Source organism: Colius striatus, chromosome 9, assembly GCF_028858725.1.
Source record: "Colius striatus isolate bColStr4 chromosome 9, bColStr4.1.hap1, whole genome shotgun sequence".
NCBI lineage: Eukaryota > Metazoa > Chordata > Aves > Coliiformes > Coliidae > Colius > Colius striatus.
In genome coordinates, this window is record NC_084767.1 from 20,527,881 (window position 1) to 20,539,943 (window position 12,063).

Consider the following 12,063-nt stretch of genomic DNA (forward strand, 5'->3'; position numbering starts at 1 on the left):
GGATGCATGTGAGGTGTGCCAGGAGGCAGCAGGAGACATGTGTTGTACGAGGCAGGAGACAGGCAGTGACACAAGATTTTCCAAAGTGGAGCAACTTTGCTTAGTTTTCCCCTGGATAGAATATACCTTGGGGCTTTTGCAGTGGAAACAAGGAGAGAAACCAGCAGATGTATGGCTTGAAACAAGCTAAACTTCTAGGTCAGCATTTAACATTTTCAAGGAACCATTATGTTAAAAGCAGTAGGCGCTCCAGCCACTCCAGGCTGCATTACCACATGATTCCCTACCATTCTATGATTCTATGATTTCAATCACCTGTCCAAACTGTCATTCGAGTGGGTAATTGTTCAAGCCAGAATTTATTTGTAGTCTTATTAAAGGGCTACAAGTCTGATCAATTTCAGGGCCATTCCCTTCTTTCTCCTTTGCACTGAGGCGACCAGCGATGCCATCCACAAAGTCCTCATCTGAGAGGACGCTTCATGGAACATAACAAAGAGTCTGGAAGAGCACAAGTCCCTGGAAGGGACTGCCCTTGACCATCAGGTGCCCGCAGCATGCCCAGCATGCTCACAGCAAACACAGAGACAACATCCCTATCAAAATATCAGTTTCCACCCTGTGACCTGTGGACATTTTGAGGTTTGTGGTCTACCCTGACACACTTAAGAGGCATAACACCACAGTGCTTTAGTCTACAAGACTCCTAACCTCTACCTAAGCTGAAGTGCAACAGTGGCCAGAGAGGGAGAGGAAGGTGAGACAGGAGGCTCAGCACTCATCTGATTCATGAGTGACCAGTTCTCTCATTTCTCTACAATGTGCTCACCTCTGGATAGCCAGTGCTCAGAGACACAATGGAGAGTCAGCTTCAGAAAGCATGCCCTGCCTCTGCCTACTCCAAGCCTGCTGCAGGCAGGGGATTCCAGACCACCACCCCAATACTGCGTCACCCAGGGACATCTGCCTGCAGACGGGGCTCATTCACACAGACTGGGAGCAACTCCCTCACAGATCAATTAGTGAACACTCACCACATAACTACATTTCATATGGAAAAGCATCAAGGCTTTAGTTACTTATCCTCCAGAGAGAAGAGGGAGAAGAGAGAGGAGAAAGAGCACCTTGAATTTGTTGGACAGTGACAAAAATTTGCATTTCAAGAGTAGTTAATGACAGTGGGACCCAGTTGCTACCTTCAAAAGAGGCTTGAACTCCTTGGCATGGACATACTTAACTTGCAAACTGCCTGTGGGACATCAGTTGGTAGCCTCACACCTGCACCTCTCAGGACCCCATCCATGCTAGAGCAAGTCTGCCTTTGGTTCCCCACTGCCTCTCCAGACAACAGGACATTGCTGCTTTTGCAATCATTCCCCAGGATTCCCACAGTCTGAAGAGGACTGAGGACTTCCAAGAGCTGACCAACCCCAAGCTGTGACAGGCTGACCCATTCCTGCACCAGAGCAGGGCACTGTCACCCTCCCAGAACAGCTCCTGCACCCTGCATGCATGCAGAGGTGTCCAGGTGAAGAAAAAAACATTTCTGCTCTTTGCTAGATATCAATGAGGTTGAAACCAAACACATCAAATGGAACATGCCATTATGTGTACCTGAGTGACTGCTGCTTCAAGGCCAATTAATTCAATTACAGACTGATCCTGCAGAGCAATGAAGTGCCCTTGAGCTGGGTGGCCCAACAAGTGCTCTTTCCTTCCTGGGACTGGGTGGGAGGCAGCTGTAAGGTGCAGAGGCCAGCTGGACCAGGCACTGCTGAGCCCCTGTCCCTCTGCTCACACCATTGCCAGCACCAGCACTGACCAGATGAGATGTTTCACCTCTGCCAGCTCCAGTGGATAATCACATCTCTTCAATTTCTCCTTTCAAAGGCAAGACGGAAATGTGGAGAGCCCAGCAGAGCAGTGGACATGCCCCACTTTTGTTACTATGGACATTAACGGTTCTCTCACACCCCCTGAAACCAAGCCCCTGAGTTTCTGCTTCCCAGTTCCCTTCCCAGCTGTCTTTTCTACATTACTTGCCTAGCAAGCTTTGGAAGAGCCAACCTGAGATGAAAACCAAAGCTGAGCTGAAGACAGGCAACAGTGCTCTCAGGCTGAGGCTCACGGGGAGCCAGTGCAGGTGCCCAGGGACACCGAATCATCCCCTCTCCCAGAGCAGGCGGGGACTCCTCAGGCATGAGGGGCCTCCGCTGGGGTGGGGCTCCTCAGACCCACAGCCTGGGCAGTGCAAGGCTCTGCGAAAGCTCCAGGCAGTCTGGGACACAGGGTTAGCACCAAGGCAGCTGCTCTGCCCTGAGCTGGCTGGTATCAGCAAATGCTGGGGAATCACTGCCTCCCAGGGTGGTTGAACCTGCTCCTCACAACCCTTGGCTCCACCACATGTCAAGCTCAAACTCCAATGTTCCCCACAGGCATCTCTCAGATTGACGGTATCTAGCTGAGGTTGGCTCCTGGCAGAAGGTTGACTCGGCTCACTTGAAGGCACCATCTATTTTACATCCCAGAGAAAACCAGATGCTGTAAACCACAGATAGACCCAAACCCCACCCATAAACAGGTCCCACCTCGTGCCACGTGCAGGGTAAGAGCAGTTGTGACAGTGGCACAGCTATTCTGCCAGAGGCATCAGAGCATGTGCTCCTTTCAATGATGGTACCTAAGTCCCTTCTGTCTCTCTCCCCACTCCCTCATAGTTCAGTCTCTGACACAGTCATCATCAGGTCCCTCCTCACTTCTTTAATGTGTATGTTGAGAAACAGGATTTTTATTAGATTCAGCTATTTCACTGTGATAGGAAAGATGTAACTTCTTACTTCCTTCCTCCCCTGACACAGAACTTCTATGAACCTTTTTGTGCAATCTGAATTCACTTTACCTCATCCTAGCAAAAACATAGGCATTGTAACCCACTCGCTATGAGACATGGGCAGCCTGTGCAGAGCTCTCCAGGAATGATTGCCAAAGCAGCAGCTACCCAAACATTTCCAGGCACACTAGCTACCCATGCTGCTGGACCATAGCTGAGACACAGACTTGGCAGGTGCTTGAGCATGCAGCAAGGATCTCAGGTCACTGCTGTGACACAGCAGACATCCCTGTGTGACTGCAACAGGCACAGGGATGCCCTAAAACTCTTCCTGGAGTGCTATCCCATAGTCCTGTGAGAGTCTCAGGCAGCAGCAAAGCAGGAAGCTATTAGCAATCACGGCTGCTGCAAACAAAGAGAGCACAGCCTGGCTGTCTTGTCTTCTCACCGTCTTTAGCCCAATGTCAGTGTCTCTGAGGCCTGAACCACAGCAGCATAGCTGGGGGTGCAGGCACTCACAGCACAAGCTGACAATCCCGTTCTTTAGGACACATCCCTCAGCCTCCACAGCGCCTGCGGCCACACTGGCACCTGGACAGGCAGTAAGGTATCCCATGCCACACTGCCTGTTGCCCTGAGGACAATGGCACAGCACTGACTGTGGGAGATGCCCACTCCCATTGTGGGCAGCTGTGTCCTTCCCTCCTTCATGCTGCCCTGGCCTAGAGGAGACCACTAGCCTTGAAATATTTCCCCAGTAAAAGGCTAATGCAAAGCCTGGAGAGAGGTGGTTTCCACTGCACACTTAGCTCCCTCCATGGGGGGAGCTTTGCCTACACAAGAGCATCTGTATTTCCATTGAAACGGAATTCCCTCAGAATTTCCATTGAAATGGAATTCCCCCAAAGCACAGAGGGGCCAGCCCAAGTCTGTGAAATATAGGAATAAGTTTCACACCCTTTGACATGTAGAGCAAGGACTAGAAAAATCTGTAAACTCTGCTCAGCTTCTTTTTCTCCCTCGGGTGAACAGGAACACCCATTACCAGATCCAAACCTATGCGTTGTAAAATGGAGCTCAGCTGTTCCCAGCAGAGTGATAGGAAAGATGCTGCTGGATCCGACCCACAGCCAAGAGCAAGCCTAGCTAAACAAGCCAAGGTCCAGCTATATTTTCCAACTTCTCAGCCCTGTCTCCAGGAAGGCTGCTGGCATGTTTGGTTTTTGTTTCTTCCTCCCATTTCCTCCAGCCATCCATAGCAACTGCTCCCTAGTGGAAAAACCAACCTTCTCTGCCTTCCACTTCTTCACAGAGGTGACAATGGAAGAGGTCCATGTAGGGAAAGCTTTCACCCAAAGTAAAGTGATGGAGCAAATGCAGTTCTAACTAGTCCTCACCATGGTTTTCCTTGGGATTTCCCTGGGTGACCAGCTTTGCACTCTCTGAAGAGTAGGCCACACATGTGAAATCACTTTTCTGAGTCTCGTCGTAAAACCTCCTTGTTATAATGCTACTTGCAATGGTATCTACATTTTAGTCTTTCTGTTTGCTTGCACTTTTCAGAGATGGATCTTTCTGTCATTTCCAGCTCATGTCTGAGTCCTCAAGTCTATGTCAGGATTGTTTTTCTCCAGCTGGCATTCACAACATCACTGTGATATACACATGCTGTACCTCTCCTTCCAGGTCACTTGCGATGCTGGAGAAGAGCTGCTTCTAACAGAGATGTATACAGCTTCCCACTAAACAATTCACATACCCTCCCTTCAAGCCCCATACAGTTTTCCTATGGAGCTATATCCACCCAGTCAATTTGCAAGTTCATGCCCTGTTGCTGGCAGCCCAGGTGACAGGGTATGCACAGGCTCAGGCCATTTTGAGGTCCTCTTCCTTCACACACAAGAACTCAACTTCTTCCAGGATGCCTTGATCCACATGCCCAGTATGGAGAGCACTGTCAGGCAGTCATCGGCCCAATCATTGTGGGACTTTGGCTGCCCAGGCAGGTCTGTGAGCAAAACCTTTTGGCAAAAGCAAAGCAGTGTGAGAGTCCACAAACACCTTCCTTGCCCTGTCCAGGAGGAGGCCACGACTGGGCACTGCACAAGAAGAGTAGAGCAACACAGTGGCTGCATAACACAGGAAAGCTGAAGAGCTACAACCCCAGCACTCCACTGAATGCTCCTGGAAGACCCATGTCTTGGCAGCTTCTTGTGTGCCAGCAAGACACAGTCATTAAGACATGAAAGCCCCCAAAAGCCTAGTCCACTTTGCCAGTGGCACATCTGGCACCTATTAGAGACAAACTCCTTCCACCCAGTGGACAAGCAGAACTGGGGCTGTTCTGGCCTGTCAGAAGTATTGACATCTTAGAAAAAAGAAGGCATTAGTTTGGCTAGAGTCAACTCTTCTGCTGCAGCCAAACCACAATGTTTCATTTCAATTTAAACCTACTGAAATTTGGATTTGACACTTTCAACTATGTTCATAAAAAATGCTTAGAGAAATTTCCAATGCAACAATGCCCCTTCCAAGTGAGAAAGCAATGAATCTTGCCTTGCAAATCTCAAAACATTTGTTTGCTTCTCATAACTTTTCATTGTTTTCTTCTTTCCTAAAATGGGAATCTCTCAAGTCACACAAATTTGTAAGAACACCATGAAATATCCACATGGCTTATTTAGTTTATTTTACTCTTAAAGTATGTTTGAATGCTACCTGCCAGGAGGCTCCCAGCAACACCTTTGCAACAGCTCTGTCAGGATCACCAAAACCTGGGATTCAGCCCTTCATTTCTGTGCCTCATCCTAAAGCCAGCAACTTGGCAGGGACAGAGGCCCCTCATACCAGGGGCCAGAAGCACTTTGTGGAGGAGAGGCTGCTGCATCACTGATGCCGTGTCCTGCTGCAGGTGTTTTTCTTTCAGCATTCCCCACTAGAGTGCCGAGCAAGCCCACTGCTCGTCTGTGGCCATGGAAGAAGCAATCTCAGCTACTCCAGAAACTACTCATGATAACAGATTTTTGCTGATACAGCATCAGGTGTGAGTCTTTTCTGATTACCTCAGAAAAAAACCAAATTGTTTTAAAATAAGCATCACCTCTCCTACCTGCTGCAATAGGCTACTGCTAGAGTATCTTATATACAGTGTACTGCATGGCATGCTTGGTCATGCCCCATTGCTCCCATAAGAGATGCCATAGATAGGATGTATTATTAGTTGCTAGATGTGGAGAACGTGGCTTTTTTATTGAAATATAAGTCTTCTGCAGTATCATTCTGCAAAGGTAAAGAGCATTATAAACCCCATCACAGACATAGAAGAGAATTCTTTGCCCAGCACACCAGCCCCTTCTAAGCCACCAGGCCAGAATCCCTCTAAACACAACACATCCCGGGGTCATGACACAAGAGTGAGGCACCGGCAGAAATACTCTTCTTGCAGGTGGTGCCAGCCAGCCCATCCAGAGGCCCTGTCTTCTCAGAGGAGAGAAATCCCCTTCAGGAGAGCTGAGAGCAGACTGGATCAATGCAGGACTGAGTGATCAGTCAACCCACCGTTTTCACACCCATGTGCAAAACCCAGTTTCTTTTCTGCAGAAAAGTCCCAGAAAGACTTACGTTTCCTGAGAAAAGCATGAGCTTCCCAAGAACACATCACATAGAGTAACAACTGCAGCATCCTTCCAAAGCCCCAGCAGTGTGAGCATGGTGCACTAGCTGATGCCTTGGTGATGTGGTGGCTCTGGTGCCTGCATCTGCCAGGCAGCTCCTGGCTCTGCCTGCACCACTCACCCACTTGGGGCCAGCCTGCTGGCAAAGCCTCAGCCACCCAGAGTGGGGAAGGCAGACAAGGAAGCCAAGGGCTGTTGCCACAAGGTAGTGCAATAAACTAAACTATTTCATGTTAGGGTGAGGGTTTTTTGGTAAAACAAAAGCTCTTTGCAGCAAGTGGGAACTCTTCAGCTGAATCTCTAATTTCTTCAGAAAACTAGTTCTACTGTGTAACTTCCAAGAAATCCAATATGTGTGTGTCTTCTTACACAGGGAAGTGGTTTAGCAAACTCCACAGCTTTGCACAACTCCTGGCAATGATCTGCATCCTGGCATGATCACACAAAAAACTGACCTCTTATTGCTGTGCTTCAGGCATCAGATTTCTTAAAAAAACCAAACAAAAATGTGTGGGGTTTTTTTTCAACAAAGATCAGAGTGTTTAGCAGCAAACTTCATGATTTACAATATAGATTTCACTCTTGTATTTGTATTGTGTGAACTAGTTCTGTGGCTTGGGTTTGTTTCTGCTGTTTGCAGAAATACCAGAAATAATGTAACTCCAAACCCTTCCCTTAAAAAGAGCAAAAAGCAAAAAACCCCACCCATTCTCTCTGCCAAATAGGGTGATACTGAGGTTATGAATTAATGCTATCAATGTGCTTTACGATTCCTTGCACAAATGCAAGAATTTAAACTGTGCTAAAAGGCAGCACACAACTGCAACTTTTAGAAGATGCTAAGTTCACTGGTAAGGAAAAGATTGTAGTTGGCTTGGTGTTTCTGTTATAAATTACTGGCAATGGAAACAAAAAAAAGCTGAATGCTGAAGTCATAGCACATTTTACAAGTGTCAAAAAAACTAAGCGAGAACTGAATCACTTCAAGCTTCCATTTGAGGCAGCCTTGTCTTTCCAGGATTTATCAAAAACTGACTCCAAGAGGTGTCACACAGATGAACACAATGAGGTGGCTGCCTCAGGAAAAAGCCAAGGACTGGCTCCAGTAGGTCTCCAGGAGGGGATAGACCCCTTGCCCACTTCTGCTGCCCTGTTGTTCCCCTCACGTTCCACTCACACTCCTCCTCTTGCTCCATGGCCGCCAGGCTGATGGAGCTGCCCCAGCCTGCAGTGAAGCTGCAATCCCTGTTTGTGGGACCACAGCCAGTTGCCTTGGAAATGACGACTTCACTGCAGAACCACGCAGCAGGATGGGACTAAAAGTCTGGGGGTAAACATTACAAGCCAAGTGCTCCTGCCTGTGTTACTGAACAAGAGGATGAAAAAGAAGAGTCTATGTACAGCTGAGCAGAAAGGAGGTACGGGGAGGTGGCTACCACAGACTTCTGATTTAGCTCTTTCCCAGGCGCTGAGCAGAGTCTAAAGCTCCTTCCCCATTCCTCAAAGCCATGTTGCCTCTGAAAATGCCCAGCGGTGCAGCTCTCCAGAACCTGTTCATACATTACTAGCCCTTGGTGAACATCCTTACCACAGGAACTCAGAGGGTGTTGTCTGTGACCTATAGAGAGATGTTCTTTGACTTTATTATGGTAAAGAAAGAGTTGTAATCCATTCTGGTTAAACAGAAGATATGGCAGCTCTCAAGGAAAACTGCAGGAAGCATCACAAGGTTAGAGTCCACATAGGCTATTATTGATAGAAATCTGAACCAAGTTAAGTAAGGTTTCTGCAAATAGTCTAGATCAGAGCAGAATCTGGCCTACCAACACTGTTCCTCCAAATCTTAAGTGTTTTGCAACAATCCTTGCTGCAGCAGCAAAGAGCATCCGAAAAGCACATCTCTTGCTCTGGCATATCCTGCACCAGGACGTGGCCAAGTCCAGATGCCCATCTGCATGCACAGGCAGGTAGGTAGCAGCCCCCATAGCCAGGGCCTCGTCTAGCAGTCATCCCATGTGCCACAGACAGTCACTCTCTCTGTCCCTGAATCAACTGAGAAAGCTCAATTTCCTCCTGGGCAAAGGCACATCTCTTAGCCATATCCCTCAATGTAATATAACTATGGCTTCACTGTGTCCAAAATCACACCTCAGTTTTTCTCCTTCCACTAGATTTTGTCACACAGCAAAGTGAGGTGGAAACATCCACCTGGGCTGCTGGTAGGTTTTATGACATCACATGTTACCACTGGGCAGCTACGTGTTGCAGTTACCCTCCTGCAGAAATGCTGGTACTTTGGTTATAATTAATGCCATTACAAAAAACATGCAAAAGAAAAAAAAAGGTGCAAAAGTCGGTTGGTCTGTTGTGCTTACAAGAAATTGTCCACTGCAAAACTGAGGAGATACATCTCTGTCTGCCGCCCAGAGCACAGGCAAGTCTCTTACTTTCAACTTTCCAAATAAAGTTGCTTGGTCAAGAGTAGATGACTTAACCTCTCTCTCTCTGTTTCTTAATCTGTGAAATTATTCAAAGCTGTTCAGTTTTCCTTGACAAAAGAGCCTTTGTGTGCACTGAATCTGCAGAGTTCAACACAAGCAAACTCTCAGTGGCTGTGCAGACACACAGTCTGTCTCAGTAGTGCAATGATGGGCATTTCCTACTGGGACACTCCTGAACTTGAAGGTTGTAGTATCAAGCCAGATTCCTTCTAGCTGAGAACACCCAAGAACACATATATGAAGCTTCCCATTTTCTTAGGCAAGACATGCAGATAAAAAGGGTTTGGTTGCTGATGCTTATCAGGTAGAATGCCTCAGAGGAAGAAGTCTAGGAGGAGAAATCATTGGGAAGACAGGAACTGTTGAAGGAAAACCTCAGCTACAAAACTCCAGAGATAAAGGTCTATATGAGACCTTAAAAGGGAATAAGATTGTTTCACATTTTTGGTATGGCTAATAAAAAAAAAGCTCATAGCAAACCCTGCAGATAGGCTGTCATGAGGTTTCTGTTTCTTTTCCAACTAGAAGCGGCAGTATAAAATTGTTAATGCGGTGGTCAGTTCTGCAACTGCTATTTAAACCATATGGACAAGGTTGTTACTTATAGGAAGAATGTGGATTTTGTTCCTGACTCTGTAAAATGGGCCAAGTCAATGTACTTCACTGCTCCTGCTCCCACCAGGCTCTGGCTCCAGATCACAAAGGTTTATCATGGTTCTTAAGTCTGGACAGAAGCTGAGGTTTCAACCAGACCATCTCTTCCAGCTAAGCTGCAGGCTCACTATTTACTTCAGTGAGTTTTGCTTCCATTTTTAAAAAATGGGTTTTATTAATTTGCCCTGTTCACCCTTGAAAACCAGTGCCCTTAAGACAGCTATTTACTAAAATGTTCAGCCCCAAATATACTCAATGACCAATAGGTCAGATCATGGCCTTACTTGTCTCACATGTGAATGAGCCACAGGCTCACTGAAATCCCAGCTGTGGAATTCACTCTACACTGAGAACTTAATCATTTCCCTGCCAAACTCTTGCTATTGTAAACGGGACCAGAACCAGAAAAGCAAGCAACCTCACCCTCTGTTAGGAGGATCTATGCTGCAGAGCAGGATGAATCTGTTCATTACCTTCAGTCTGACATGAGAAACTTTGTGCCTGATGATGCCTTCAATGATGCTACTTTCAGACCAACGAGATGTCCCTCACTTCTGATACGTGTCAATGTAAGATAAGGATCTGTCTGGTTTGGAGCCCCCGCGGAGTGGGGGAAGGGGGCAGGAAGAGGCAGGTATTCCCTCATACAAGTACAAAAAGAGCAACTGTAGTAAACCGAATCAGCCAAACGCTCAGCTTTACCTCACCGGTAACGCAGTGAGGACCCTTTGATTCCACCGGGGAGAATCGTCGACGTCCCGCTCCGCCGGCAGGGTGCCCGCACACCGGAGGACGACGGCACAGCCCTCCGTCCCGTGAAAGGTGAGGAGACCCTGTGGGCGGCGGCACCCTGCCCGGCCCGGCTCGGCCGCGCGCCCTCCCCGCGCCTCGGACCAGCCCCGGCGCCCGCGCCCACCCGGGACGGCTCCTACCGTGTCGTCCGCGGGGACCGCGTCTTGCGGCCGCTCTTCATCGGAAGCGGCGCGGGGCTCGCCAGCGTCCGAGTCGGGGCCAGGGGTCGCGCCGGGCTCGGGACCGGGCTCGGTGCCGGGCCGGGCGGACGGCGGGGCGCGGCGCTGCCCGACGCGCAGCGCGCCGAAGTCCAGGGTCTTGCTCTCGAAGGCGCCCTCGACGCTGCAGAAGAGGCCGCCGCGCTTCTGCCGGGGCACCGGGCCCGTGCCCGGCCGCGCCAGATACACCGGCAGCTCCTCCTCGCCGCGCCGCCCGCCCGCCGCCATGCCCGCCGCGCCGCGCCGCGGGGACGGGACGGCCCGGGCCGGGCCGGGGCCGCGGGCGGGGCGGGGCGGGGCGGGGCGCGGGGCGGGCAGCCAGGCGGGGCGGGCCCGCTCACCGGCGTCCCACAGGGAGCGGCGCGGGTCCGGGCTGCGGCACAGAGGCGGGAGAGGTCGCGGCTCGGGCCGGGCGCTGGCCGAGACAGCCGCGTGTGGGCCGGGGTAGCACCCGAGCGCCGCCGCCGCGCCGGGCCCCCGAGGGCGGCTGCTCCCGCGTCACCCGCGGCGCTAGGGCAGGGCAGGATGCTGGAGCACTGCCCCGGCGCCGCCACCGGCTCCCGAGCGGCTGCAGCGCTGAGGTGCCGCCAGCCGCCTCCACAGCCCGGGTCGCTTCTCCAGCCTCTCGGGGACAGAGCAGGGGCTCGACAGGGAAACACGGAGGGCTGCTCGCTGGTGGCTCTGCCGGGAGTGCTCACGGCTGCTTGCACTCAGCAAATGGGCTTTGGCTAAGTGCAGCGGCAGCAGGCTTGGCACGCTCAGGAGCTTTTGCCTCTGTGGGTAACCAGGTCCTGCCCACAAATAGGCACAAGGCACTTCACAGGCACAAGCTGCATGTCCTTCTGCTCGGGCCACAGTCCCCGTGTGGGTGCTTTGGTCAGACGTACAGTCAGCTGTGCTAAGGTTTACCTGTTCACACACATGTGCACGCAACAGTCTTGCTGTGCAAACACCACCAGACACAACTGCACAAGCAAGCTCCAGGAACTGGCTAATGTAAGGTGTTGCTGTTAGAACTGCATTGCAACTTCATTTCAAAAATATAGGAGGCCTGAAAGACAGTAGGACAGCTAAGGCTGAGTCTTAAGTACACAGAAGGATGTGTAACTGAGTAGCAGCCAGCAAAATCTATCATGCAGCACTGCAACTGCACTTCTTATTCCAAGTGCTCATTTCTTTGTATAGAATGAGTGTGCATAGTACCTGGGTTCAACATCCTGTCAAGTAGTTACACCACATATTTGTGTTACCAGATGTTGTCAGTTATGCTTTTTTCCAACCTTTTTTTTTTTCAAAACAAAGCGTGCCATTGTCTCTGCCAGTCCTTCCAGGCCCGGTGGTGGCCCTCAGTTAACGGCAAAAATCTACATGGTGCCTGACCCGTCATGGAGAAC

The 12,063-nt window shown here is 50.0% G+C and overlaps 1 protein-coding gene across 1 annotated transcript in view; it reads right to left on the bottom strand.

Moving 5' to 3' along the window:
- Window positions 1-10,903, bottom strand: part of DPYSL3 (dihydropyrimidinase like 3) — a 38,388-nt gene extending 27,485 nt beyond the window's left edge. The window contains exon 1 of the mRNA XM_062002187.1: window positions 10,592-10,903. Coding sequence (XP_061858171.1) covers window positions 10,592-10,897 — 306 coding nt within the window. The 5' untranslated portion in view covers window positions 10,898-10,903. The remainder of the gene's footprint in view (window positions 1-10,591) is intronic.
- Window positions 10,904-12,063: the final 1,160 nt, after the last annotated feature.